The 23,863-nt window shown below is 40.2% G+C and overlaps 1 protein-coding gene across 3 annotated transcripts in view; it reads left to right on the top strand.

Moving 5' to 3' along the window:
- The first annotated feature begins 97 nt into the window (after window positions 1–97).
- Window positions 98–23,863, top strand: part of AP2B1 (adaptor related protein complex 2 subunit beta 1) — a 103,074-nt gene continuing 79,308 nt past the window's right edge. For 2 of the 3 annotated variants that reach the window (XM_070394887.1, XM_070394884.1), the window contains exons 1-5: window positions 98–318; window positions 7,104–7,163; window positions 14,840–14,945; window positions 15,864–15,999; window positions 17,327–17,572. In XM_070394887.1, the coding sequence (XP_070250988.1) occupies window positions 7,127–7,163; window positions 14,840–14,945; window positions 15,864–15,999; window positions 17,327–17,572 (525 nt within the window). In that variant the 5' untranslated portion in view covers window positions 98–318; window positions 7,104–7,126. Of the gene's footprint in view, window positions 319–447; window positions 467–7,103; window positions 7,164–14,839; window positions 14,946–15,863; window positions 16,000–17,326; window positions 17,573–23,863 lie in introns of those variants that run through there. The other variant, XM_070394886.1, reaches the window with a different exon arrangement.

Below are 23,863 nucleotides of genomic sequence, written 5' to 3'. Positions count from 1 at the left end.
AGTACATCCCTACGCTGGTGACAGGTCTCTTCCCGACCAAGAAAATAGAAAAAAAGTAAAATAAAAAAAAAAAATCAAAAAAATCTTTGCATCTCCAAGGCAACGAGATGGCTGCCTCGGGCCTCCCGCGCGCCGGGATGACGTCGCCGGCGAGGCTGTCTGACGTTGGCGCGTCGTGCCGCCATCTTTGTCGCTGGCACAGCGGGGTTGGCGCAGCGGCCGAGACCTGGAAGAGGAGCCGTGACGTGCGGGAAACCATTACAACATCGCTGGGGCCGCGCTCTCCCGCCGCCGCCGCCGCCCCCGCCCTTGCCTCCGGTGAGTTCAGGGCGGCGAACTCCGGGGTGTGTCCCCCATTGATGCTCGGGACGGGGGTGGCCCGCGGTGGGGTGGGAGGCGGGCGGAGGAGGGGACATCCTGGGAGCGTGACCGTTGAGGATGGACCGAGCCGTCGGGTGTGACCGTTGTGAGAAAGAGGGCGGGAGAGAGGGGCGGCACGGCCGTGGCGGGGCGAGGGGGTCCTCGGGGTGGCGGCGGGGAGCTGGGGAGCCCCGGCGGCCAGGGCGGGGCCGAAGTCGGCCGGTGAGGGAGGCCCCAGGCCAGGGGTGTGGCCGGGAGGGGCCCGTGGCCGAGGGACGAGCCAGCCCTCGCCGCAGGGCATCGTTCCCTGATCCCGGACGGGCCCGGCAGCTGAAGGGGAGAGGGAGCCCCCCGTGATGGGCACACCTCGCCCGGCTCCCCCGGTGTGAGGCTGAGAGTCATTCTCCCCCACCGGGTCATGGAGGGACGGGTCTCGCGACCCCTGACACCTGGTAAAGAGCAGGAACTCCTGCACTTGGGAGGGGAGCGCCCCGCTGGCGTGGCCGGGTGGTTGAGCGTCCACCTGTGAACCCGGAGGTCACGGTTCGATCCCCGGTCGGGGCACACGCCCAGGTCGCGGGCTCCATCCCCAGTGCTGGGCGTGCAGGAGGCCGCTGATGAGTGATTCTCTCTCATCATTGATGTTTCTCTCTCTCTCCCTCCCCCTTCCTCTCTGAAATCAGTAAAAACATATTAGAGAGAGAGAGATGGGGAGGAAAAACCTCCAGAACTGGCCCGATGTGAAAGAGGGGGGAGAATTGGGGATAAATCTTAGCCCGGAATTTTTCCATTTTGGATTTAGCAGGAATGGTCTGGTTTGAGAAAGGCTGTAGATTAATTAAGCCCGAGGCAAAGAAACCAGTACTTCCTGGTACTAACTAATTCTTTGAATCCAAAGAATTTATTCCTGCTGTTCTCCGAGTAGTGTTTGGGGCTTTTACTGAACACACTTACTTGGCCGCTTCATTATGAATCAACATGAATAAAGTATGAATGCTCCATTAAACTTTGACTTCTTAGAAGTGTTTTTTAAATGTCAGACACTTATAATCAATGTAATTTTTTAAAAATAAAACGCAGTAAGTTTAGGAAAGACAGAATGACAAAGAAGGTGGTCTCAATGAGGAAAAATTTAAATTATTAATAATCTTCCTGGCGTACTTCTCTTGCTTAGCCTCAGGGTACACTTACAAAGTAATAATAGCAGCAGATGAAAGAGATGCGGCTATAAGGTGAAAAGTGTAACACATTCCAGTGATAACTAAGCTAGTGGTAAGGTGAGACCTGTTTGCAAGTATCTTCACAGTTTAAACGCCCAAGAAAGCAAAAGGATAGTGTGTTCTGCAAACCACCTCACTGAAAGTTGGATGGTAAAATTAATAAAAGCTAACAGTACATTTTAGGCTCAGGTTTGAACCAAGCTGAACAAGGAGTGAATAAAATAGAATATGCTCTCCCTTTTTCCTTCTTTGCTTCCTTCTAGGTTTAAGTTTTCTAGACTTTATTGGTATTTCAGTTAAAAATTAGATGTAAAACTTTGAGCTTCTTTCTTACTGTATAATACTAACAAATCACCTTGTAGTCTGCCATATTTAAGTGACATTACAGGTGTATCTGTTATAATTAGGTGTCTTTTTAAATTTCTTATGAGCTGAATGATACCTGAAGATGCTGTTGACTTTGCATTATTATTGAAGTATCTGATTAGCACTTCTTACCCTTGTAATAAAAGATGGCTGGAATAACTTGGTTAACTCTTTGGCTAGTTTTTCAGTATAAACACCAAACTGTGTAAAGCTCAACTTTCAGTGAAAAGAAGGGATTTAGTGGCCTCGTCAACTCTTAATTTAGCTGCCATTTCCCAGAGAGCCATTCAAATTAAGACTATTAATATTTTTCTGGCCTTATTTTCTTTAGGGCGACTGGAAGGAGGGAGAAGTAGAAGGAGAGAAAGGACTTTCACAATCTATATTTAGTAGAAACTAGGTTATGTTAAATCTAGATGTATAATCCTGTGTGGGGAGGCCTTCTCTGAAGTACAGTGACATGACTCCCTGGGCTAGGACAAGTGAAAGTTATTGTGTGCTTTGACCGTGGCAGCTGTGTTTTTTAACAATGCCCCTAGGCCATGTTGCAATCCTCAGAACAGCCAGGACTTGTCTTAGGCTGGTAGAAGGGTAGGGTGAGCTCAAACCCTGATGGTTTTGCTTTTTGCTGTGGCTCTTCTGAAGGAACAATGTGTTTTTCCCTCCAGGAGCTTGATTTTTGAGAAACTGATAACAATTTTTTTTTTCTTGAGTTCTATCTTGGCTGCTTTTTCTTTGGCTTCTAATGCAGATAATAGTTTTCACCATCCTATATTTTGGAGAATCTTGTTATGCCCATCTCTGGCATGTGAGTAAGTGCATCTCATTTTTAAAAATATATACAAATGTAATTTTTTGAAGTGAAATTCACATGACAACATTAACCATTTAAAAGTGAGCAGTTAAAACAAAACACTGGGGGGTAGGGGAGGCCGGGGGAATGTCAAGGGCGGGGGAGAGGAAACATGTAATACTAAGCATAAAAAAAAATAAAAGTGAGCAATTCAGTGGCACTCCATACATTCACAATGTTGTGCACCCACCACATCATACTTGTTTTTGTATAGACTATTTTCATTTTTCTTGGAATTTAAGGCAGGAATTGACTTAATACAATTATTTCCCTGTCAGTGCGTGTGAGGGATACTCCATTACTGGTGTTTACAACAGTGTGAGCTAAGAGAGTGATATGTTTTCCCCTTCTAAGCCCGGAGATCAATCCTTCCTTCCTTCCTTCCTCCCTACCTCCCTCCCTCCCTCCCTCCCTCCCTCCCTTACCTGAGGATATTTTTTTCATTGCTTTTCTGAGAGAGTGGAAGGGAGGGAGGGAGGGAAGAGGAGACAGAGACAGAGAAAAAGAGAGAAACATCCACTGGTTGCCTCCTGCACTCGCCCCACATCCACTGTGGGGTGGGGGAATGGGAAGGGGGGAAAGGGGAGTGAACCCTCAACCCAGGTACTTGCCCTTGACCAGGAATGGAACTCAAGACCCTTGGTCTGGGGGATGATGCTCTAACCACTAATCCACACCGACCAGGGAAGAGCAGGGATTCTTAATTTAGAATCTAAGATTACTTTTGATTTTCTCCCCTGAAATTTTGTGGGTTGATATATTAATCTCTTGTTAAGAACACTTAATGCTCACAATAAATAGGACAGAAATGTATTCCTTGGCAGTGAAATTTGTTAGGGGAAGTAATGAAATGTGTGGGTCATTAATAAAGGTAGGATTTAAGATTAGGTTAATTTAATGTTTAACACGTTGTATGGAAAACTGTTAAGAATTTAACATGTGGCCCACTGCATGGGAGAACATATTTGCCAATGTTATCACCGATAAGGGTTTAATCTCCAACAACTATAGGAAACTCCTACAACTTAACAAAAGGAAGATAAACAATCCAATAAAAAAATAGGCAAAGGACCTAAATAGACACTTTTTAAAAGAGGACATTCAGAAAGCCAAGAGACATATGGAAACATGCTCAAAGTCATTAATCATCCAAGAAATGCAAATCAAAACAACAATGAGGTATCATCTCACACCTGTCAGAATGGCTACCAACAAATCAATAAACGTCAAGTGCTGGAGAGGATGCGGAGAAAAGGGAACACTCATGCACTGCTGGTGGGAATGCAGACTGGTGCAGCCACTATGGAGAACAGTATGGAGTTTTCTCAAAAAAACTAAAAATGGAATTTCCATTTGACCCTGTGATCCCAGTTCTAGGAATATATCCCAAGAAACCAGAAACACCAATCAGAAAGGATATGTGCACCCATATGTTCATAGCAGCACAGTTTACCATAGCTAAGATCTGGAAACAGCCTAAGTGCCCATCAGCAGATGAATGGATTAGAAAACTGTGGTGCATCTACACAATGGAATACTATGCTGCTGTAAAAAAAGAAGGAATTCTTACCATTTGCAACAGCGTGGATGGAACTGGAGAGCATTATGCTAAGTAAAATAAGCCAGTCAATGAAAGAAAAATACCACATGATCTCACTCATTTATGGATAATAAAGACCATTATAAACTGATGAACAAAAATAGATACAGAGGCAGAGCATTATCGAACAGACTGTCAAACTACAGCAGGAAGGCCGGGGAGGGTTTGAGGGCGGGAGGGGATGGGTAAGAGATGAACCGAAGGACTTGTATGCATGCATATAAGCATAACCAATGGACACAAGCCACTGGTGGGTAGGGGAGGCCAGGGGAATGTCAAAGGGCGGGGGGGGGGGGATACATATGTAATACTCTTTGTAATACTTTAAGCAATAATAAAAAAAAAGAAGCCCATGTGGGTAAAAAAAAAATTAAAAAAATTTAACATGTGTAAGTGTCTGAGAGCATTAAGCAAACAAGGATTTTTGTACCATTTTTCAAAGAAACTTGGTGAAAAATTCCAAGCAGATTTTGTTAAATCTTAAGCAAGTTTTAAGTTTTCATGATCCTATAGGACTTAGAATGGCATAATAATAGACAGACCACAACAGTCTTGAGCTACGGCCCTTCTGTTAGGCTCTAGTAATCATTTCTGTAGATTGGTTTTTCTCTTTGTACATGTAAGTCTTTAGTTGATAACTTCAGATTTATTCCAAATCTTTTATGTGAAGGACTCCTTTCTTCAATTTGCCCACTCCACATTTAGTTTACATTGTGAATGGATTAAATGATTATACATTCTTTGAATTTTTGCTAGAAAGGCGTTATGAAAATATTGTGTAAGGCCAGCCTCTGCTACAGACTAATTAATTATAACAAATGCAATCAAAAGAAATTTCTGTATTCTATATTTGTTGTGAGTTCTAGCTCACTTCTTTTAACAAGGTAATTCAGTGAAATTCTGATAAAATCTATTGTATGAGGACTAAATAGTAAGGTTGCTGTTTGGAAAGATAGCAAATAAGTCTAATTTCTCTCAGGTTGTCCAAGCAGCACATTTTAGAGATGATTTGAGCTTCGCTTTTTCAATATTTTATGTTTTCTGGCTCTTTCTCCTTTTCCTTATTACATTGATTTGTTTAGTGTGTAGGTCTTTTCTCTCATCCATATTTACTATTGTTAGCCCAATGTGTTAATCATTCAGGTTTGCCAAATATATTATCACCTGTGTTGTTTTGATCTGACAGTAATGAACAGGTACCAGGTCATCTGTCCTAAATTTGGTAATTAGTATTGTTAATTATGGTGGTAAAGAAGAAGATACTCAGTTTTGAGTGCAGAAGGAATATTATTAAAAGAAAATTTTAATGTATTCGAAGTCGTCAGGTATGTTAGACTAAAGCAGTGATGGTGAACCTTTTGAGCTCAGCATGTCAGCATTTTGAAAAACCCTAACTTAACTCTGGTGCCGTGTCACCTATAGAAATTTTTTGATATTTGCAACCATAGTAAAACAAAGACTTATATTTTTTATATTTATTTTATATATTTAAATGCCATTTAACAAAGAAAAATCAACCAAAAAAATGAGTTCGCGTGTCACCTCTGACGCGTGTCATAGGTTCGCCATCAATGGACTAAAGTCTTACTATGAGTTTCTGAAATCAGAAAACTTTTCCTCATGTGGGGAGAAATGTGACTAGTACTCTTTTTGTTTTATTGGTAGACCCATGTGTCAGCTGGATAATTTCTGGAAATTGAAACAGAAGAGTTAAAGTTGAGGGTGGGATTTGTGTTCTTTTAAATTTTAAAGCCAGTTCCGATTCTCTTCTGTATTCAAGGTGACTAAACAAATAGCTCAAGTTTTTTGCCTTGTTTTTAACTGTAAAGTGTTATTTATTCTTTGGTAATACTGTTGGGCTAAGTGTATATTGTTGGAAATCATAGTTTAAAAAAACCCGTGGGTAAAGCCTAGTTGCCTCTCTAGATGTCTGTTGTCAGAGTAGTCTATTAATTTAGGCTTTTTTTTTTTTTAATATTCCTTTTATTGAAAGTTGCATGCAGTGGTAAATAGATTGGCAGAATTGTTTTCTTCTTTGACCTTACACTGATTCAGAATATATGTTTGTTTGTTTTTTAAGATTTTTTATTGCTTTTTAGAAAGTGAGAAAGGGGAAGGAGAGAGAGAGAAACATGGATGTGAGAGCGATACATCTTTAGGCTTCCTCCTGTCACACCCCCTACCAGGGATCGGGCCCACAACCTGGGCCTGTGCCCTGAACAAGAATTGAACCGGCAACCTTTTGATGCATGGGATGACACCCAACCAACTGACCCTGACTTCATCTTGAGGCAGGGAAGTAAATAAGATTTTTCCTGAATGGAAAGTAATGGGGGGAATCTCTCAAAACAAACTTTGCCTTATCTTAAATATTTGAGTGACTAACTGAAGATGTATTTATAAAAAGGTGTAGTTGTAGGTCTTGGAGGCTTTCAGAAGATAATTGTGGATAAAATCACAAAGCAATGATAGGTTCAGATTATTAATCCATTTCATTTGGCTTTTGTCCCAATTAGCTCCTTAAGGCAAGAGTTACATTCTTAATTATCTTTGCATCCCTTGAATCACCAATGATAGTGGTAAGGAAGAAGGCACTCGTTTTTGAATACAGGACTTCTAATATGTAAATGTTCTTTATCCAAGTTATTTATGTCGAGCAAGGCATACATTATTTTAAGAAAGGAATTCTTTTCTCTTGCTGTAGGTGCACATTAAAGAGCCAACACCATGACTGACTCCAAGTACTTCACAACCAATAAAAAAGGTAAGTATGCAAACCTGATCAAAAAGCTTTGAGATCCTTCAAAAGTTATGGTTTAAGATTGTGGTGTTCCTGACCTCTTCAGACATGCATGTTACGGACAGTCTCATTGGAGATCTACTACTCCTACAGAAAAGTGTATTGAGGAAATTAAAGTATAGGTATTTATTTGTTTATTTATTTAAATCCTCATCAAGGAAGGGGGCAGGGGGAGAAAAACATCGATCTGAAAGAGAAATATTGATCAGTTGCCTTCCGTACCTGCCCCAACTGGGAATGGAACCAGCAATCCAGGTATGTTCCCTTACTGGGAATCGAAGCAGTAACCTTTCAGTGCACAGAACGACACTCAACCAACTGAGCCACTCCAGCTAGGCTAAAGTATAGGGTTTTAATTTGATTTGAAGGTTTTGTCTTAGTAAAAGGAAGGGATCCAACATTTATCCATTGAAGATTGATAGATTCTGAGCATTTTTGTTCTTTTTCAATTTTTTACTTGGAAATATACATTTTTATAATAAGGAATACTATTAAATATAGGTATATAAAAAGTAAAAATGGAAGTTCTTTCCCTCCTTATTCCTGTTTTTGAGGGGAATTCGGTGTGTATTCTCAATCTTTTTCTATACATATACATGCATATATTAATACATAAGATTTTTTAAAATGTTCTTATTGATTTCAGAGTGGAAGGGAGAGAGAGAGAGAGAAACATCAATGATGAGAGAGAATCATTGATCAGCTGCCTCCTGCATGCCCCCTACTGGGGATTGAGCCCACAATCCGGGCATGTGCCCTTGACTAGAATTAAACCCGGACCCTTCAGTCTGCAGGCCAATGCTCTATCCACTGAATGAAACTGGCTAGGGCTACATATGATTTTTTATAGTTTATCTTTGAAAAAAATGGGGTCATACAAAACAAAGCAAGAAACTTGGTATTTCACATCCCATATAGATCTACCTCATACTTTGTGGCTAGGCTTTGTCTAGATCAGTGATGGCGAACCTTTTGAGCTCGTCGTGTCAGCATTTTGAAAAACCCTAACTTAACTCTGGTGCCGTGTCACATATAGAAATTTTTTGATATTTGCAAAAAATAGTAAAACAAAGACTTATATTCTTGATATTTATTTTATATATTTAAATGCCATTTAACAAAGAAAAATCAACCAAAAAAATGAGTTCGCGTGTCACCTCTGACACGCGTGTCATAGGTTTGCCATCACTGGTCTAGATACATTCTTTTAACTTAAAACAGGGAACCTCTAAAGTCAGTATTATAATTTTTTGGTCATAGATTGCTTGAGTAGCTTTGAATTTATTAGCCTCATCATCTTTCTTATTAAATATAATACTGGTTTTATACATGAGAGTGTTAGCCTAGAAACGAAGGAATCTTGGGAAAATTCAACCTCCTTATCTTTTGTTAGGTTGTTCCTAAGTAAAATGGCTCTTTTCTAGTGCTATAGGTGGCCCTCCCATCCAAGGCAGACTGGTTTAGGTCTTTTAAGCCTGTTGTGCCCCTTGGGATCAGCATGCTGTGCTTTTGTATTCAGCAGTCCTTATATTTACTGAAGTATTCTGGGCATGACACCAACTACCATTCCTCTTATTCTCTAACAACTTGCCTTCTCAAATGTACCTTTTCTCCTCTCCACCAGTAGCTAAAATAAGACAGCTTCTCTGCCTGGAATTTCTCTTTCTGGTTTCCCTTGTGATGTTTACTGGCCTTAGCCTCCTGACTGTCTCTAGATTTAACTAAGTGGTCTTGAAAAACATGCTGCGGTGTCCCTCTATCTTGATTTATTCATTTATTTAGTAAATATTTATTGGGTGTCTACTATGTATGAGTCCCATTCTCTACCCTAACAGTGGTGGTGTTTTGTTTTTTCTTTTTTATTAAATATCCTAATTTCCTCTCTAAGAGTAGATGCAAAAGGACACTTAATATTCACTTTCTAAATATTATTTCCCACTAAAAGGAATTAGGACTCCTTGGAGAAATGACTGATTCCAAGGCTGGGTCAAGGTAAAGTACAGGAACATGAACATCTTATGCCAGAAAGCAAAAGGAAGGGAGTACTCAAAAAATGATGGCGCATGTCAAGGAGCAGTATACTTTGAAGGGGCTTCCACTGGCTAACTTTGAGATAATTTGAGAATTTTAAAAAGTGATCAAAGAAGTGAATTGTAAACCATTGAATATATATGTACACATAAATTGTAGTTGTAGTAGATTCAGGAAAGAGTCATCAGTGAATCCTAAAATAACTGGCAGGCGAAAGTTTGATGAGGAATAGGATATTTAAATGGTCTCCAAAGTATCCTTTACAGTGTCAGGACCTGGCAATTGCCACTTTAACCAAGTATTCGGTGTTAACATCACCAATAATGGAACAAATTAACATCATTTTCCTCTTGATGTGATGCACTGAGTAGAACATACCGTCATTTATGAATTATGCCTGCCAAAATGCCTAACATCAGTGTAATCATGAAGGAACACCAATGAGAAACCCAAGCTGAGAACATGCTATAAAATAACTGGCTTTAAAACAGAGGTCATTATCATGAAAGACAAAGACTGAAGAACCGTTTCAGGTTAAAGGAGACTAAATAGACATGACAATAAATGTAAAGCATGATCCTGAATTGGATCTTGGCCTAAGGGGAATGGGGGTAAAATTGCTATAAAGGACATTATCAAAATCTGTGAGTAAGGTCTGTATGATGATAATGTATCAGGGTTAAATTTCCTGATTCTGATCATTGTATTATGGTTATGTAAGATAACTCTTTGTTCTTAGAGATTATACACTGACATATTTAAAGCTAAAGAGATGTGATGTCTGCAGCTTCCTATTAAAACAATTCAGAAAAAAACTTTTTTTTTTTTTAAATATTTTATTGATTTTTTACAAAGAGGAAGGGAGAGGGACAGAGAGTTAGAAACATCGATGAGAGAGAAACATCGATCAGCTGCCTCCTGCACACCCCCCACTGGGGATGTGCCCGCAACCCAGGTACATGCCCTTCACCGGAATCGAACCTGGGACCCTTCAGTCCGCAGGCCGACGCTCTATCCACTGAGCCAAACCAGTTTCGGCCAGAAAAAAACTTGTAAATTTATAGAAAGCATGATAAAACAACTGTGGCATAATGTTAACAATTGGGGAATCTTGTAATGTTAATATTGCAATGATCCAGAAAAGAAAAAGAAAAAAGTAGGAGGGCACATTATAGTGACCTATAGTGAGCAAGGAACACCAGGAGATTTTTTAGAAAGCACAAGCATATCTGTCCTGTTCTGTCATTTGGAGTTTACAGTAAACAAGCTCTTCTATCATAATACAGGAAGCTCTATAGTTAGTTGCCTAATTATATCAACTACCTACTAGTCAGTGGCTTTCAGCTTTACCTACACATTGGAGTTACCTTGTGAATTTAAAACAATACTGATGTACAGGTTTCATACCCAGATATCCTGATTTCATTGGTCTGGGATATGGCCGGGGGGAGGAGGGGATTTTAAAAATCTCCCCAGATTTTTCTAATGTGTAGTGTAGCCAAGATTGAAAACTATTGCTAGCTACTAGCAGTGCTGAGTAGATTTAAGGGGGGGAGAAGGGGAAAAAAGGGAAGAATTTAATAAGGTTGTATGTATGAGATAACCTTGCTTCACTTAGAGCCCCTCCTTGGCTCTTCACAGCTTCTTCCTTTCTGTCTTTGTTGCTTACACCTCACAAAAGCCTCTAGCCTCCTTGCCATTCATTTTTCAGCTTTTATCTGATTTTCTTATTCTGAAATGTATGTATTTCTTCTGTTAACATATCATGGGTTTTGAGGACCAATATATTGTCTTTAATGACATAAAAAATTATAATTTAAAAACTCACTTACCTCTTCAAACATTCCCTTGTAATCTGTCCTGGTAACTTTTTATTTAGGGACTTATAAAACTTTGAGATTTATAGATGAATCGTGGCTGGGTAAATACCATATTTTAAAAATGAATAGACTATGTTCCTTTTACTTCCTGCAACACCCACCAGAATTGCCACTGGAACATACTCTTTAAGTATATGACTGTTGGAGTAATTTCAGTTACATCCTGTTTTGATTCTTCAGCTCCTACAGCTATTCACAATTCAGACTTTCTGAAGTCCTGCTGCTTGTCTTTTATTGTCCCCAGAAGTAAATGATGGGAAGGACCCTTAAGAGCTGGATTTGGCAGCAGAGGACTTGATGAAGAGAAGAATGACTCTTTGAAGATCCAGCTTTTCTGTCTGTACTATTTTTGCAGCTGTTGATCAAATCAAACTGCAGTTTTTGTAACATGAATTTGTTTGCCTTGTTGGCAGTGGATATTGATGTAACACACTTTTTTTATTGTTCAATGGCTGTGTTTCTTTGTTTCATCCATCACATTTAGAGGCTTCAGCAGATTATAGTTGCTGTCCCCACTATTTCTGTACTGACCAGTGCAGTCTGGTTAAATGAACATCAAGAACCAACATAAAGGTGGAAAAAAAGTGAGGCAATATTTTAGAAGGGTTTAAGAGTATAGATGGAAGTTTGAATTGGTGGTATATTTTCTTTTAAAACCAGTTGAGGGTTGTTACCTTTGCTTATTTCAGCTCTAGCTTTCTGAAGATAGGTGAGCCTGGCCTTACAGTAGTGGTGACAGCCCTGCCACTTCACAGAGCAGTCAGTTATTTGAGATTGTTCCTTTAGAAATGGCTCTGGTTTGTACCATTCTTGAAGTTTCAAGATTATTATTTCTGTTGTTAGAGTGAATAAAAGACGATTAACTTTTTTTATTCCCCCATTCCCTTCTCTTATTTTACTTTTCATTTATTTATTTATTTTAAATTAAATTTTTATTGTTCAGATTACATTTGTTCCTCTTCCCCCCCCCATAACTCCCCTCTTTCCAGTTCCCGCCCCACCCTCCGCCCTCACTCCCCACCCACTGTCCTCATCCATAGGTGCACGATTTTTGTCCAGTCTCTTCCCGAATCTCCCATTCCCCTTACCCCCCCAAGAATAGTCAGTCCATTCCCTTTCTATGTCCCTGATTCATTATAATCACCAGTTCATTCTGTACATCAGATTATTTATTCACTTGATTCTTAGATTCACTTGTTGATAGATGCATGTTTGTTGTTCACAATTTGTATCTTTACATTTTTCTTCTTCCTCTTCTTAAAGGATACCATTCAGTATTTCGTATAATACTGGTTTAGTGGTGATGAACTCCTTTAGCTTTTCCTTGTCTGTGAAGCTCTTTATCTGACCTTCAATTCTGAATGATAGCTTTGCTGGATAAAGTAATCTTGGTTGTAGGTTCTTGGTATTCAGCACTTTGAATATTTCTTGCCATTCCCTTCTGGCCTGCAAAGTTTCTGTTGAGAAATCAGCTGATAGTCGTATGGGTATTCCTTTGTAGGTAATTGAGTCTCTTTCTCTTGCTGCTTTTAAGATTCTCTCTTTGTCTTTTGCTCTTGGCATTTTAATGATGATGTGTCTTGGTGTGGTCCTCTTTGGATTCCTTTTGTTTGGGGTTCTCTGCGCTTCTTGGACCTGTAAGTCCATTTCTTTCACCAGGTGGGGGAAGTTTTCAGCCATTATTTCTTGAAATAGGTTTTCAATATCTTGCTGTCTTTCATCTTCTGGCACCCCTATTATTCTGATGTTGGTACGCTTGAAACTGTCCCAGAGGCTCCTTACACTATCTTCACACTTTCGGATTCTTTTTTCATTTTGCTTTTCCAGTTGGGTGTTTTTTGTCAAATCTTTGGTTTGATTCTTGTGCTCCTCTGGTCTGCTATTGGGTATAATATTCTTTATTTCAGTCCGTGTATGCTTACTTTCTAATTTCTTTATCGTAGCATCGAGGGTCTCATTAGTTTTCGTGAGGCTCTGCACAAGTTTATAGCAAGCCCTCAAAATTGCGATTCTTAGCTCCATATCCTCCATTTCTGTCATGTTTTTTTGTCTCCGCATCTTTTATGCTTTCTTGGTGCACCCCCTTGTGGTCTTTGTGCACAGTCTTGTTCTAGTTAAGCCTTAATTGTTGTAGTTAATACTAGAGGGATTTGACCACCAGGCCGACTGGCTGTGAGAATCAGCTGTGTGGAAAACTTCAGTCCTCTGGGGAGGCGCTAGTCCAGCCTTTGCCTGAGGCAATCGGCAAGGGCGGGCTCAACAGGGCGGGGGGAGGGAGCAGCTATGGCTGCTCTCAGTCCGTCTCCAGGGGCTCTGCCTCTCTGTCCCCACAACCGCTGCAAACCTCGGAGGGACCGTAGCCAGACAGTCCCGCTTCTCCCGTTTGAGTCTGGATCCCTAGAGACTCGCCCGGATCTGTAGCCCAGAGTCTGAGACTCACTCCTGATTGAAAACGACAACCGCGCCCTCAGCCACCAGCCCGCTTTGCGCGCCCACCACCGCACCACCGTACCTTTAAATTTTCCACACTGCGCCTCCTCTGGGCCTCGTAATGCTGTTGTTTTTCCTTCTAGTTGAAGAGTCTCTCCTCAGCCAGCCTTCCTGTGGTTCTGGTTGATGTCCGTTCAGTCTTTTAGTTGTATTTTTAAAGTGGTTGTTCGAGGCAGCAAACTCCGGTGTTTACCTATGCCGCCATCTTGGTTTCTCCTTATTTTACTTTTCTATCACCATTTATCCCCCCTTTACCCTCTTCCACCTCCACCCACCTCCAATCACCACAGTTGTCTGTGTTCATGAGCTCTTTCTCTTTTTTGCTCAATCCTCCTACCCTCCCATTAACTTCTTTTTTTAATATATTTTTATTGCTTTCAGAGAGGGAGAGAGAGATAGAAATGTCAATGATGAGAGAGAATCATTGCTTGGCTGCCTTCTGCATGCCCCCCCACTGGGGATCTAACCTGCAACCTGGGCATGTGTACTTGACTGGAATCGAACCTGGGACCCTTCAGTCCGCAGGCCGATGCTCTATCCACTGAGCCAAACCAGCCAGGGCTCCCATTACTTCTTAAAGTACTAAGTAGAGGAAAGCAGTGCTTTTCAACTGTGTTTGTGCATTAGAATCACTTAGGGGAACTTTGAAAATATGAACGTAAGAATTCTTGACATTCTGATTTATTTGGTCCAAAGTAGAGCCTGAGCATTATTATTTTTAAATATTTCCCAGATAATAGTGTGTGGCCAATGCTGAGAACCTCTGGATTCAGGAGACACTCTGTCACTCACTCTGAAATCTTTGAGCCTCAGTTCTTTATCTGTGAAGTTAAGAATAGGTGAATGAGATGATATCTGGAGTCTTTTGGGTTTGAAAACACTGATTTGTGAACCTTTTTCCTGCCTACATTTATTTTTCCTCCAGAACGTTGAAATTCTGATGGAAGAACATTCCTCAGATTCCATCTTCACCCCATTGTAGTAAGATAGCGTGAGATTTACTTTTTCCCATTCCTATGCCTCCTAAGATCTGGATTGCATCTTCCTTTCTGGCCATAACCTGAAAGATGGTGTCCCAATGAATAGGTTAGTTAATATTCTAAGGATTTGAATTGTACCTGTCCTATAATTTTTAAACCTCTGGGCAACTTTCATGGTGTTACTTAATTATATAACACAGTATTCTGCTTTAGATCTCTGGTCCTGGGAATTCATCCATTTTGCTCTCTTCTTTTCTAGGAGAAATCTTTGAATTAAAGGCTGAACTCAACAATGAAAAGAAAGAAAAGCGGAAGGAGGCTGTGAAGAAAGTGATTGCTGCTATGACTGTGGGGAAGGATGTGAGGTAAGGGTAGGCACTCCTACCATTGGCCTACTTTAGACCCAGACCCTATTTTATGGCTTTCACTGCTTTTCACTTAAAATTACTATAATCATAGACCCCATAAGAATGGGTTTGTCCCTGAAAACATCATCAGAAAATATAGTTGCTTTTATATTAATTCTGTGACTTAAGTTGGTTTGTTTTATTTTGTTTTGTGTTTTTAGAAGAGGGAAATCAGTTTGATTTTTGTTGCAGGCAGATCTAGCATAAACCCTCCTGAGAGCTGGCACAGTTACAAATCTGTTGCTGAGGTAGCTTGAGAAGTTGATAAAAATATACTGAGAAGCAGAAGCACATATGCTCTTTAACTGGCTCAAGCCAGTGCCCTCAACTTTACAACTTTACATTCAATTCCTGAATTCAAGATAAAAATCAGTGTTAACAAAATCAGTTCTTAAAAATTATTTTGTTTTACTTTCTGCAATTTAACAATACCATTCGGAGATAAGTAAGGATGGTCTGCAGGCTCCTGAGGATTCCCAAGAACCCATCAGAGGGTCCATGAGGTCAAAGCTATTCTTACAATAATACTTAGGTGTTATTAGTCTTTTTCATTGTGTTAGTATTTGCACTGCTGGTGTGGTAGCATGAATCAAGGCAGTGGTGCCAAACTGTAACAGTAGTCATTGTATTCCTCACCACCATGTACTTGCAGGGAATAAATGCAGTTTTACTTAGGATTTATAGCAGAGTGATAGTTGAATTGACCAATACTATAATTTGTTTAATAATTCATTTCTGTAATAATAATTATCACTGTGGGAATATTTGTCTTTACATCAAATTATTTGTAAAATGAGGCTAATTTTTTTCATGTTTTATTTAACAGATTGGCTCTGTCTGTTCACCTTTCCTTTCTCTATTCTACTCTCTTTTCAGCTCTCTCTTTCCAGATGTAGTGAACTGTATGCAGACTGACAACCTGGAACTAAAGAAGCTGGTGTATCTCTACTTGATGAACTATGCCAAGAGTCAGCCAGACATGGCCATTATGGCTGTCAACAGCTTTGTGAAGGTAACTTAAAGGACTCAAGAGCAGTCCCTTCTACGTTAAGTAACCTCTTCAGAAGTATCTCTTGATATTTAGTGTCTGCAGATAGATAGTGTCTGCATTGCAAATAAGCAACTTCTGTTCCAGAAGAGAGCCTCTAGAGAAGTACTGGCAGTGACTAGGAATGTTCATGTTTTAGGCATTCTGTATGCCAACGTTTGTCATCCAATTCAGACCATATGGTGAGCCTTCTGTTAGCTGGGCTTGGTACATCCTTGTCAGATGGGAGAAGAAAACCAGGTGGAACCTCAGTGTTTTGTGAACTGACAAAGCCTTCAAGGCTGACATAGGGTGGGCATATTATTGTAGTATCAGTAACCTGTTTTATCTTTGTAGAAATTATGCTTACAGGTCATAAGTAGTGGAAACCACAGGAGGTGCTACTACTATTTTGTTTATTTTATTTTTCTAAAATATATTTTTTATTGATTTCAGAGAGGAAGGGAGAGAGGGGTGGGAGAGAGAAAGAAACATTAGTGATGAGAGAGAATCATTGATCAGCTGCCTCCTGCACACCCCCTACTGGGGATCAAGCCTGCAACCTGGGCATGTGCCCTTGACCGGAATCGAACCTGGGACCTTTCAGTCTGCAGGCTGATGCTCTATCCACTGAGCCAAACCAGCTAGGGCTAGTGTACATTTTTGAAATTAGCACACATATAGGTTTATAATGTTTAAAGAAATTTTTTAAAGTAGGGCAATTTAAGGAATGTTCCTTACTGAGTGTTTTATTTGTACCGTATTTAGAAGAGCACTTGCTAATAAAGGAGAATGTATGTTAATTATGTCAGAGGGCCTTCTGCAGCTTAACCCAGGAACTTACTTTAGCATAACCCACGCCAGCTTCTGTACTCTGCTTTCTTGGCGGTAGGCCATGCTCCTTTTTCTCCCTACTTGCTATTTGCAGACTGACTGTGGAATGGGACTCATCTTTCCAATTCCTCATTTTCTCCTCCCTCCCCCTACCGGAATACAAGCCAAAAGGCCTCTTATTTTTAGGGCTGGTTCACAAATAACTCCAGCTCACTAGGCTTTTGCTTAGCCCTCAACGACTCCTGGGCATTTCTTCATTGTGTATATAAAACAGTTAAATGAATTGCTAGCCTAGATTCTTATAGGCAACTAAGATTTGTACTTAGGAAAGGAAAGGAATAGCATGGGAGATTTGGATTCTGATGTAGAGTAACTGGAAGCTTGCATTCATGAATATTCTTTTATGGCTTATACAAACTAGACTGTTTACTTTCAGTCACCATGTATACCTATAGTTGTTAAGGATTGTCTGTTATAGGACTGTGAAGATCCCAATCCTCTGATTCGGGCCTTGGCAGTTAGAACCATGGGATGCATCCGAGTGGACAAGATCACAGAATATCTCTGTGAGCCCCTCCGAAAGTGCTTGAAGGATGAAGATCCCTATGTTCGGAAAACAGCAGCAGTCTGCGTGGCAAAACTCCATGATATCAATGCCCAAATGGTGGAAGATCAGGGATTTCTGGATTCTCTGCGGGATCTCATAGCAGATTCAAATCCAATGGTAATAAACTTCTGCTTTTATAAAAGAGCAGTATTGAAAATGAGTTACTTTAAAAAGTATGTTTAAAACAAATCTTACCTTTGGGACATTGAACCATAGGTTAGCTGTGGGGAGCATAACTTCTGTGTGTCCCACAGATTTGTCTGTCTCACACCCTTGGTGTTTCCGAGGTGAAAACCAAGTACTTAAAATACAAGAGTCTTAAAGCAAACCTTTGTATCATACTTACCCCTGTATATGTTTAGAACAGTGATTTTCAACTGGTATGCTACAAGAATTTTTACAACATGCAGTATCTGACTATTTTGTCAGAGCACTGACCTCTTTTCCTTTAGATTGTCAAATAAAAATAAATGATAATAGCTAACACAACAGTAGCTGTCCATTGTGAATGAATCCACAATTATACCTTTATTTTTTTTATCAGATTGGCAAAAAACATATTTTTTGGTGTGCCACAGAATTTAGGTGATTAGTTTATGTGTGTCATGATATGAAAAGGGTTGAAAATTGCTGGCCTAGAAACAAACCAGTCTTTTCATCATTTTCTTGAGGTTTTACATTGAATTTATATCAAATATTTAAACATTATTTTTTCAGATAGATGTTTGTGGTATTTTGTGGTGGTGTGGGAATAGAAACAATCAAAGTTATCTTTATTGCCTAATTATTATAATGCATTCTTCTGTAGGAGAAATCCAGGACAAGATTCTTTAAAATATGTTTTGTTTTTGTTTTTTTAAATTGAACTGAGAAAGGGAGAGGGAGAGGGAGAGATAGGAACATCAATGATGAGAGAGAATCATTGATTGGCTGCCTCCTGCATGCCACACTGGGGATCAAGCCTGCAACCCAGGCATGTGTCCTGACCGAGAATCGAACCGTGACCTCTTGGTTTATAGGTTGGCACTGAACCACTGAGCCACGCTGGCTGGGCGACAAGATTCTTTTTAGCCAACTTGATTATGTTCTTTTTTTTTTTTTAATCTTTATTGTTGAAAGTATTACATATGTCCTCCTTCCGTCCCCCCCCACCCCCCCCGCTTCCCCATCGAGTCCTTCTAGTCCGCCCCCTGCCCCAGGCCTTCACCACCCTATTGTCTGTGCATATATAATTCATGATTATGTTTTAAATGTTTGGCAGCCAGAATGTAACTTAACACCTTAAAAGTTTGTGGACCTTTTATTTTTCTTATTGACATTTTAAACTTTGCCTATATAATGGGGAGCCAAGTCTCAAGTAGTACGTTGACTCTGCTAGTGACTGAAGCTCATTTGTATTATTTCTAAATATCAGTACAAGATGATGAAGGAATATAGCCATTTTCTCTTCCCTTTTTTCCTAATGCAGTATTTACTAGGAGGTGAGTAACATTATGAGTTAATCAATAGATAACCTCCGAATATATTTTTTTAACTTTTTGAAATAGAGAGTTGGAATTTGCCTTGAAATAGACATTGTCTCTCATTTGCAAATTACTTGCTCAGATTTTTGTTTTGACATTTCATATGATTTATCTTATTCTTTGAGTAGCCTTGGCTTCTGCTCATTATCCATTAAATTCAGTATCAAAGTCAAAGGGTGAAGCAATCACATTTTTTAAAAGTACTGTGGTACTGCGATCAGGAATCTTTCAATCACCGCCTAGGCATGGAAGTGGGTGTGGGTGTGTATGTGTATGACTTCTGCTAGGGTATCACCACCAGTATTAGAATTCTGATTGAACCCTGCCTTTTTTCCCCTCAAGCAATACCATGTGTTACTTTTTAAAAAATTCCACAAAGAAATAAATTTATAAGGCAATAGTATCTGTTTTATAAAATGTTTAGCTGGTACCAAGTTGTGGTTTTGACACTGCTTTTGATTCACCCTGAGCAACCATTTTTGAAATTTTCTACCTGAGGACAAATGAGAAGATTTGGGCATCTAGATGAGCATGATATCATGTACCCTGTGGAAAGTTGTTAAATATCCAATGGGGCTAAGAATGTGGAGCAGGCCTTGGCTGGTGTTTCTCATTGGTTAGAGCACTGGCCTATTCACCAAAAGGTCTTGGGTCAATTCCTGATCAAGGGCACGTTCCTGGGTTTCAGGTTTAATCCCAGATCCTGGTGGGTTGGGGTGCTTAAAAGAGGCAACCAGTCGACGTGACTCTCACATTGAAGTTTCTGTCTCTCTTCCCCTACCTACCTTCCACTGTCCCTAAAAATCAATGGAAAAATATCTTTAGGTGAGGATTAATTTTTTAAAAAGGTAGTTTTGTTCCACTCTTTTTTCAGAAGTTGCTCCACATGGGGGCAGCACTGTACCAGAAAATATTAGAATCTTCTACAAAAGAAATGAATGCTTCTAGGACAGTGGTTCTCAACCTTCCTAATGCCGCGACCCTTTAATACAGTTCCTCATGTTGTGGTGACCCCCAACCATAAAATTATTTTCGTTGCTACTTCATAACTGTAATTTTGCTACTATTATGAATCGTAATGTAAATATCTGATATGCAGGATGTATTTTCATTCTTACAAATTGAACATAATTAAAGCATAGTGATTAATCACAAAAACTATGTAATTATATATGTGTTTTCCGATGGTTTTAGGCGACCCCTGTGAAAGGGTCGTTTGACCCCCAAAGGGGTCGCGACACACAGGTTGAGAACCACTGTTCTAGGGGGTTCTGCCTTGGTAGTTTTCTTGTAGCTCACTTCAGAAGGGCATCCTAGATGCCATAGCATTAGAACATCTGCAGAAATGACTTTGAAATCTTAAGAGTAAAATGTTAATCAAGATGTGACTACTCTTGGGGTTATGTCGAGCGCCAGGCTGATTCCTAAGGGTGTAGTGTACCTTGTTACAAGTAATAGAATTTTATTATTTTTTCACTTGCTGTTTTGGGTGATCACACATATCTTATTTTCCTGCAGCTGTTTTATCATTTATACTTTAAAGCTGATTTTTAGTGAGATGCAATTTGAAAGAAAAAAGACAGACTTTGAAGTAAAAATTTTCACTCTGTTAAGTCCTCGCTTAACTTCCTTAAGCCTCATTTTCTTTCTGTACAGTTGAGGGCAACCATCTTAGATAGTTTTGGGACGTATTAATTGAGCTGTTGCATAAAAAGCGCCTACTAAAGGACCTGGCTTGTGGGAGCACATGAGAGGAGCACTGCTGCTACTGTTACCTAATGGCAAAGGTTAAAATTATTGCTACAGTATTAATTTAAAAGATTCTGGTTCCTTTGATATTTGTATACATTCACATAGTAAAATCTTTTCTGGGGAAATTAGACCTAAACTATTTGGAGTCCTGGCTGGGTGGCTCAGTTCGTTGAAAGGTTGTCCAGAACACCAAAAGATTGTGGGTTCGAGTTTTGATTAGGGCACATACCTAGGTTATGGGTTCAGTCCCTGGTCGGAGTGCATACAGGAGACAACTGATTGAAGTTTCTCTTTCACATCGATGTTTTTCTCTTTTTCCCTTCCTCTCTCTCTCAAATCAGTAAAAACATGTACTTGGGTGAGGATTAAAAAAACCACAAACTATTTTCAGGTGCAGATTTTATTAGTTCGATATTTTGAAAGTAAACCCAGAATGAAGAAACACTTTGTAGCTGCAGGAAGATAACTCACATGATGTCAGAATTTAAAATATTTTCTCTCACTAAGTTTATATTTGCAAGAAAAATGTACTCTGGAGTGATGGTGATATTTCTCTAGTTGTTTGCCCATACATTAGGGTTTTCTCTCTTTACTATGGTTCCTCATTTCTCTCGGAGAGGCATTTTGAAGTATTCCAACTTAACGTATTTATGCTAGACTCTGCCAGTCCAGAGGCTTGACAGCTCCACCACAGGTGCTTTGCTTATTGTTTGTGAGTTCAGTTCTCCTGAGTCCCTGTGGCTTCGGGACTTCTCCCCTTTTGTCTTCTAAACCTTCTCAGTTCTGCTTCCATCACTCTGAGCGCTGCCCACAAACTGAATTAGTAAAAAAATACATATTTTCACTTGTTGAACAAGTAACATCTTGCTCTGTTCTTTAACATGTCACTTGAGACAATTCCCTAAAGGAGAAAGTGAGGTTCCAAACTGTTGCTGATTTTTAGGAGGAAAAAAATATGTAAACCATAGGATGAAACTATATATTCATTCTAATAGTTTTGGTCAATTCTTCTGCTTTCATTATATTCAGGTCTTCAGGGACACCAACCAAAAGGATTATACATTGAATGGGAAAACTGAAGCATTAATCTGTTCAGAGTGTGTACACTTGAATGTCACTGCCAGAAATGAAAATCCTCTTAGAGTCTAAGTAGTAATTTAGTTAATAGGAGGAAGTCACTGTACTGGAAGGTGATGTCTTTCCTGGGTTCTGGGACTATGAAAAGAGTGAAACTAGAATGCAGAATGAAAATCAGAGACAAGGGAATTGGAGAGATTTCTCATAAAGGAGCTTCTATCTGTGATACTCCACTCCTAGTGTGTATGTCTACATTTCCTCTAGAGTTCTTTATACAGGATCATTTTTATTCTAACCATATCTACCACTTCAGCTTGCTCCTTTTTGAAAATATGAGGCCAAATTTATGTCCTCAGAATTTCTGAATTAAGATAGAGATAGCTTATAAATAAGATTTTATAGCTAGACTTAGGGGCCTAGTGTATGAATTCGTGCACCTTGAAAGGAACTGTGGGCCGTGAGGCTGAGGTGGGCACAGGGGCGAGTCTTGGCTCCTCCTCCGAGCCCCACTTAGCCCCTCCCACCACGGCCCCTGGTCCCCTGTCTGTCATCGGCCCCGCTCCTACCGCCGCCACTGCCATTCACTAACGGCATCAGCCCCTTTGCACCCACTGATGGTGGGCGTGAGCATGGCCATCGCTGGCAGCAGGAGTGAGAGGTGGCCGCTGGCCCCGATGGCCTCTCAGGAGCATGGAGAGGTGGAGAAGCCCTGAGGAGTGCGATCAGGGCCGGCAACTGGCACCAGGCACCAGCAGAGGGTGCAGGTGGGGGCTCCAGCGCTGGTAGCAGGTGAGAGAGGGGCCGGTACCAGCAGCAGGGGCAAGCGCCAGGCAGGACTGCAGGTCGCGGGAGCAAGGAATTTTCAGTAACCACCAGAGGCTTGTCCCAGTGATAGCGACTGGCGCCCCCGCTCACCTGCTTCACTATCTCGCAGCAGCTGACGCCCGCCATGTTCCACGCATGCCCCCTAATGGTCAGTGCACATGATAGCAACTGGCTGGTTGTTCCACTGTTCGGTCTGTTTGCATATTAGGATTTTATATAGAGAGATAGTAAATCTTGCTTCTGGGTGCTATCAGGATTTGATTATTTCTGAAATACATGAAGTAGAAGAATAAATTTTCCTGCTTGTGTAAATCTGTATGTTGCCTTTGCCTGGAAATAATGTGATTATAGGGTCCTCTCCCAACTCTGATTTTTCTTTCCTTTCCCTCAGTTTAAGTGCACAGCTCTCAGAACTTCTTAAATGCTGAATGCGGAAGGATTAGTACTCAGACACTGGAATCACATATAGAACTTGAGTTCATATTCAAGCACTATCCTTTTCAGGCTGTGTTGACTAAGCAAATCACTGAATTTTTCTAATCCTATACTTATAAATTCATTTTAAAAGCCTGTTTTCTTATCTGTAATAGGTGGATTTTGATAGCAACTACCTCAGAGTTGCTGTAAGGATTAATGGGACATAGTAAGTGTTCAATACATTTTGCCTATTATTATATTTTATCTCTTTGTTTAACTCTAGTAAGTATAGTATCGAGTAAGTAAAAACACAAATTGCTTACCTTAAAAAATTCAGATTCCAAGAGTCTATAAGGAACTAACAAATTGAATGGAATTGTCAAATTCTCTTAGTTAAGGCAGGGAAAGACATGTTTTTAACATCTGAATCTATAAAGTAGACATATTATAGTAGGTCTAGGTGGAGTGGGATATAATGGGGAGGAGGAATGTTTAGTTGCAGTCCCCCAAAGAACAGAATTTACCATAATTGACAAGTTAGATGAATTTTAAAAATACATATTTTTGACCCTATGGATGTGTTCTTTTGTAGCCTAAATGTCAACTTTTTTTTTTTCTTGATTGCAGAGAGGAAGGGACAGGGAGAGAGAAACATCAATGATGAGAATCATTGATCAGCTGCCTCCTGCACACCCCCTACTGGGGGTCAAGCCTGCAACCCAGGCATGTGCCCTCGACCGGAATCAAACCCGGGACCCTCCAGTCCGCAGGCCAACGCTCCATCCACTGAGCCAAACCAGCTAAAGCTAGATGT

This window comes from Myotis yumanensis, unplaced genomic scaffold (genome assembly GCF_028538775.1).
Source record: "Myotis yumanensis isolate MYYU_CA2020_CCGP unplaced genomic scaffold, mMyoYum1.0.hap1 SCAF_16, whole genome shotgun sequence".
NCBI lineage: Eukaryota > Metazoa > Chordata > Mammalia > Chiroptera > Vespertilionidae > Myotis > Myotis yumanensis.
Note: the sequence above shows the minus strand (reverse complement) of the source record. Positions and strands in the feature narration are given on the sequence as shown.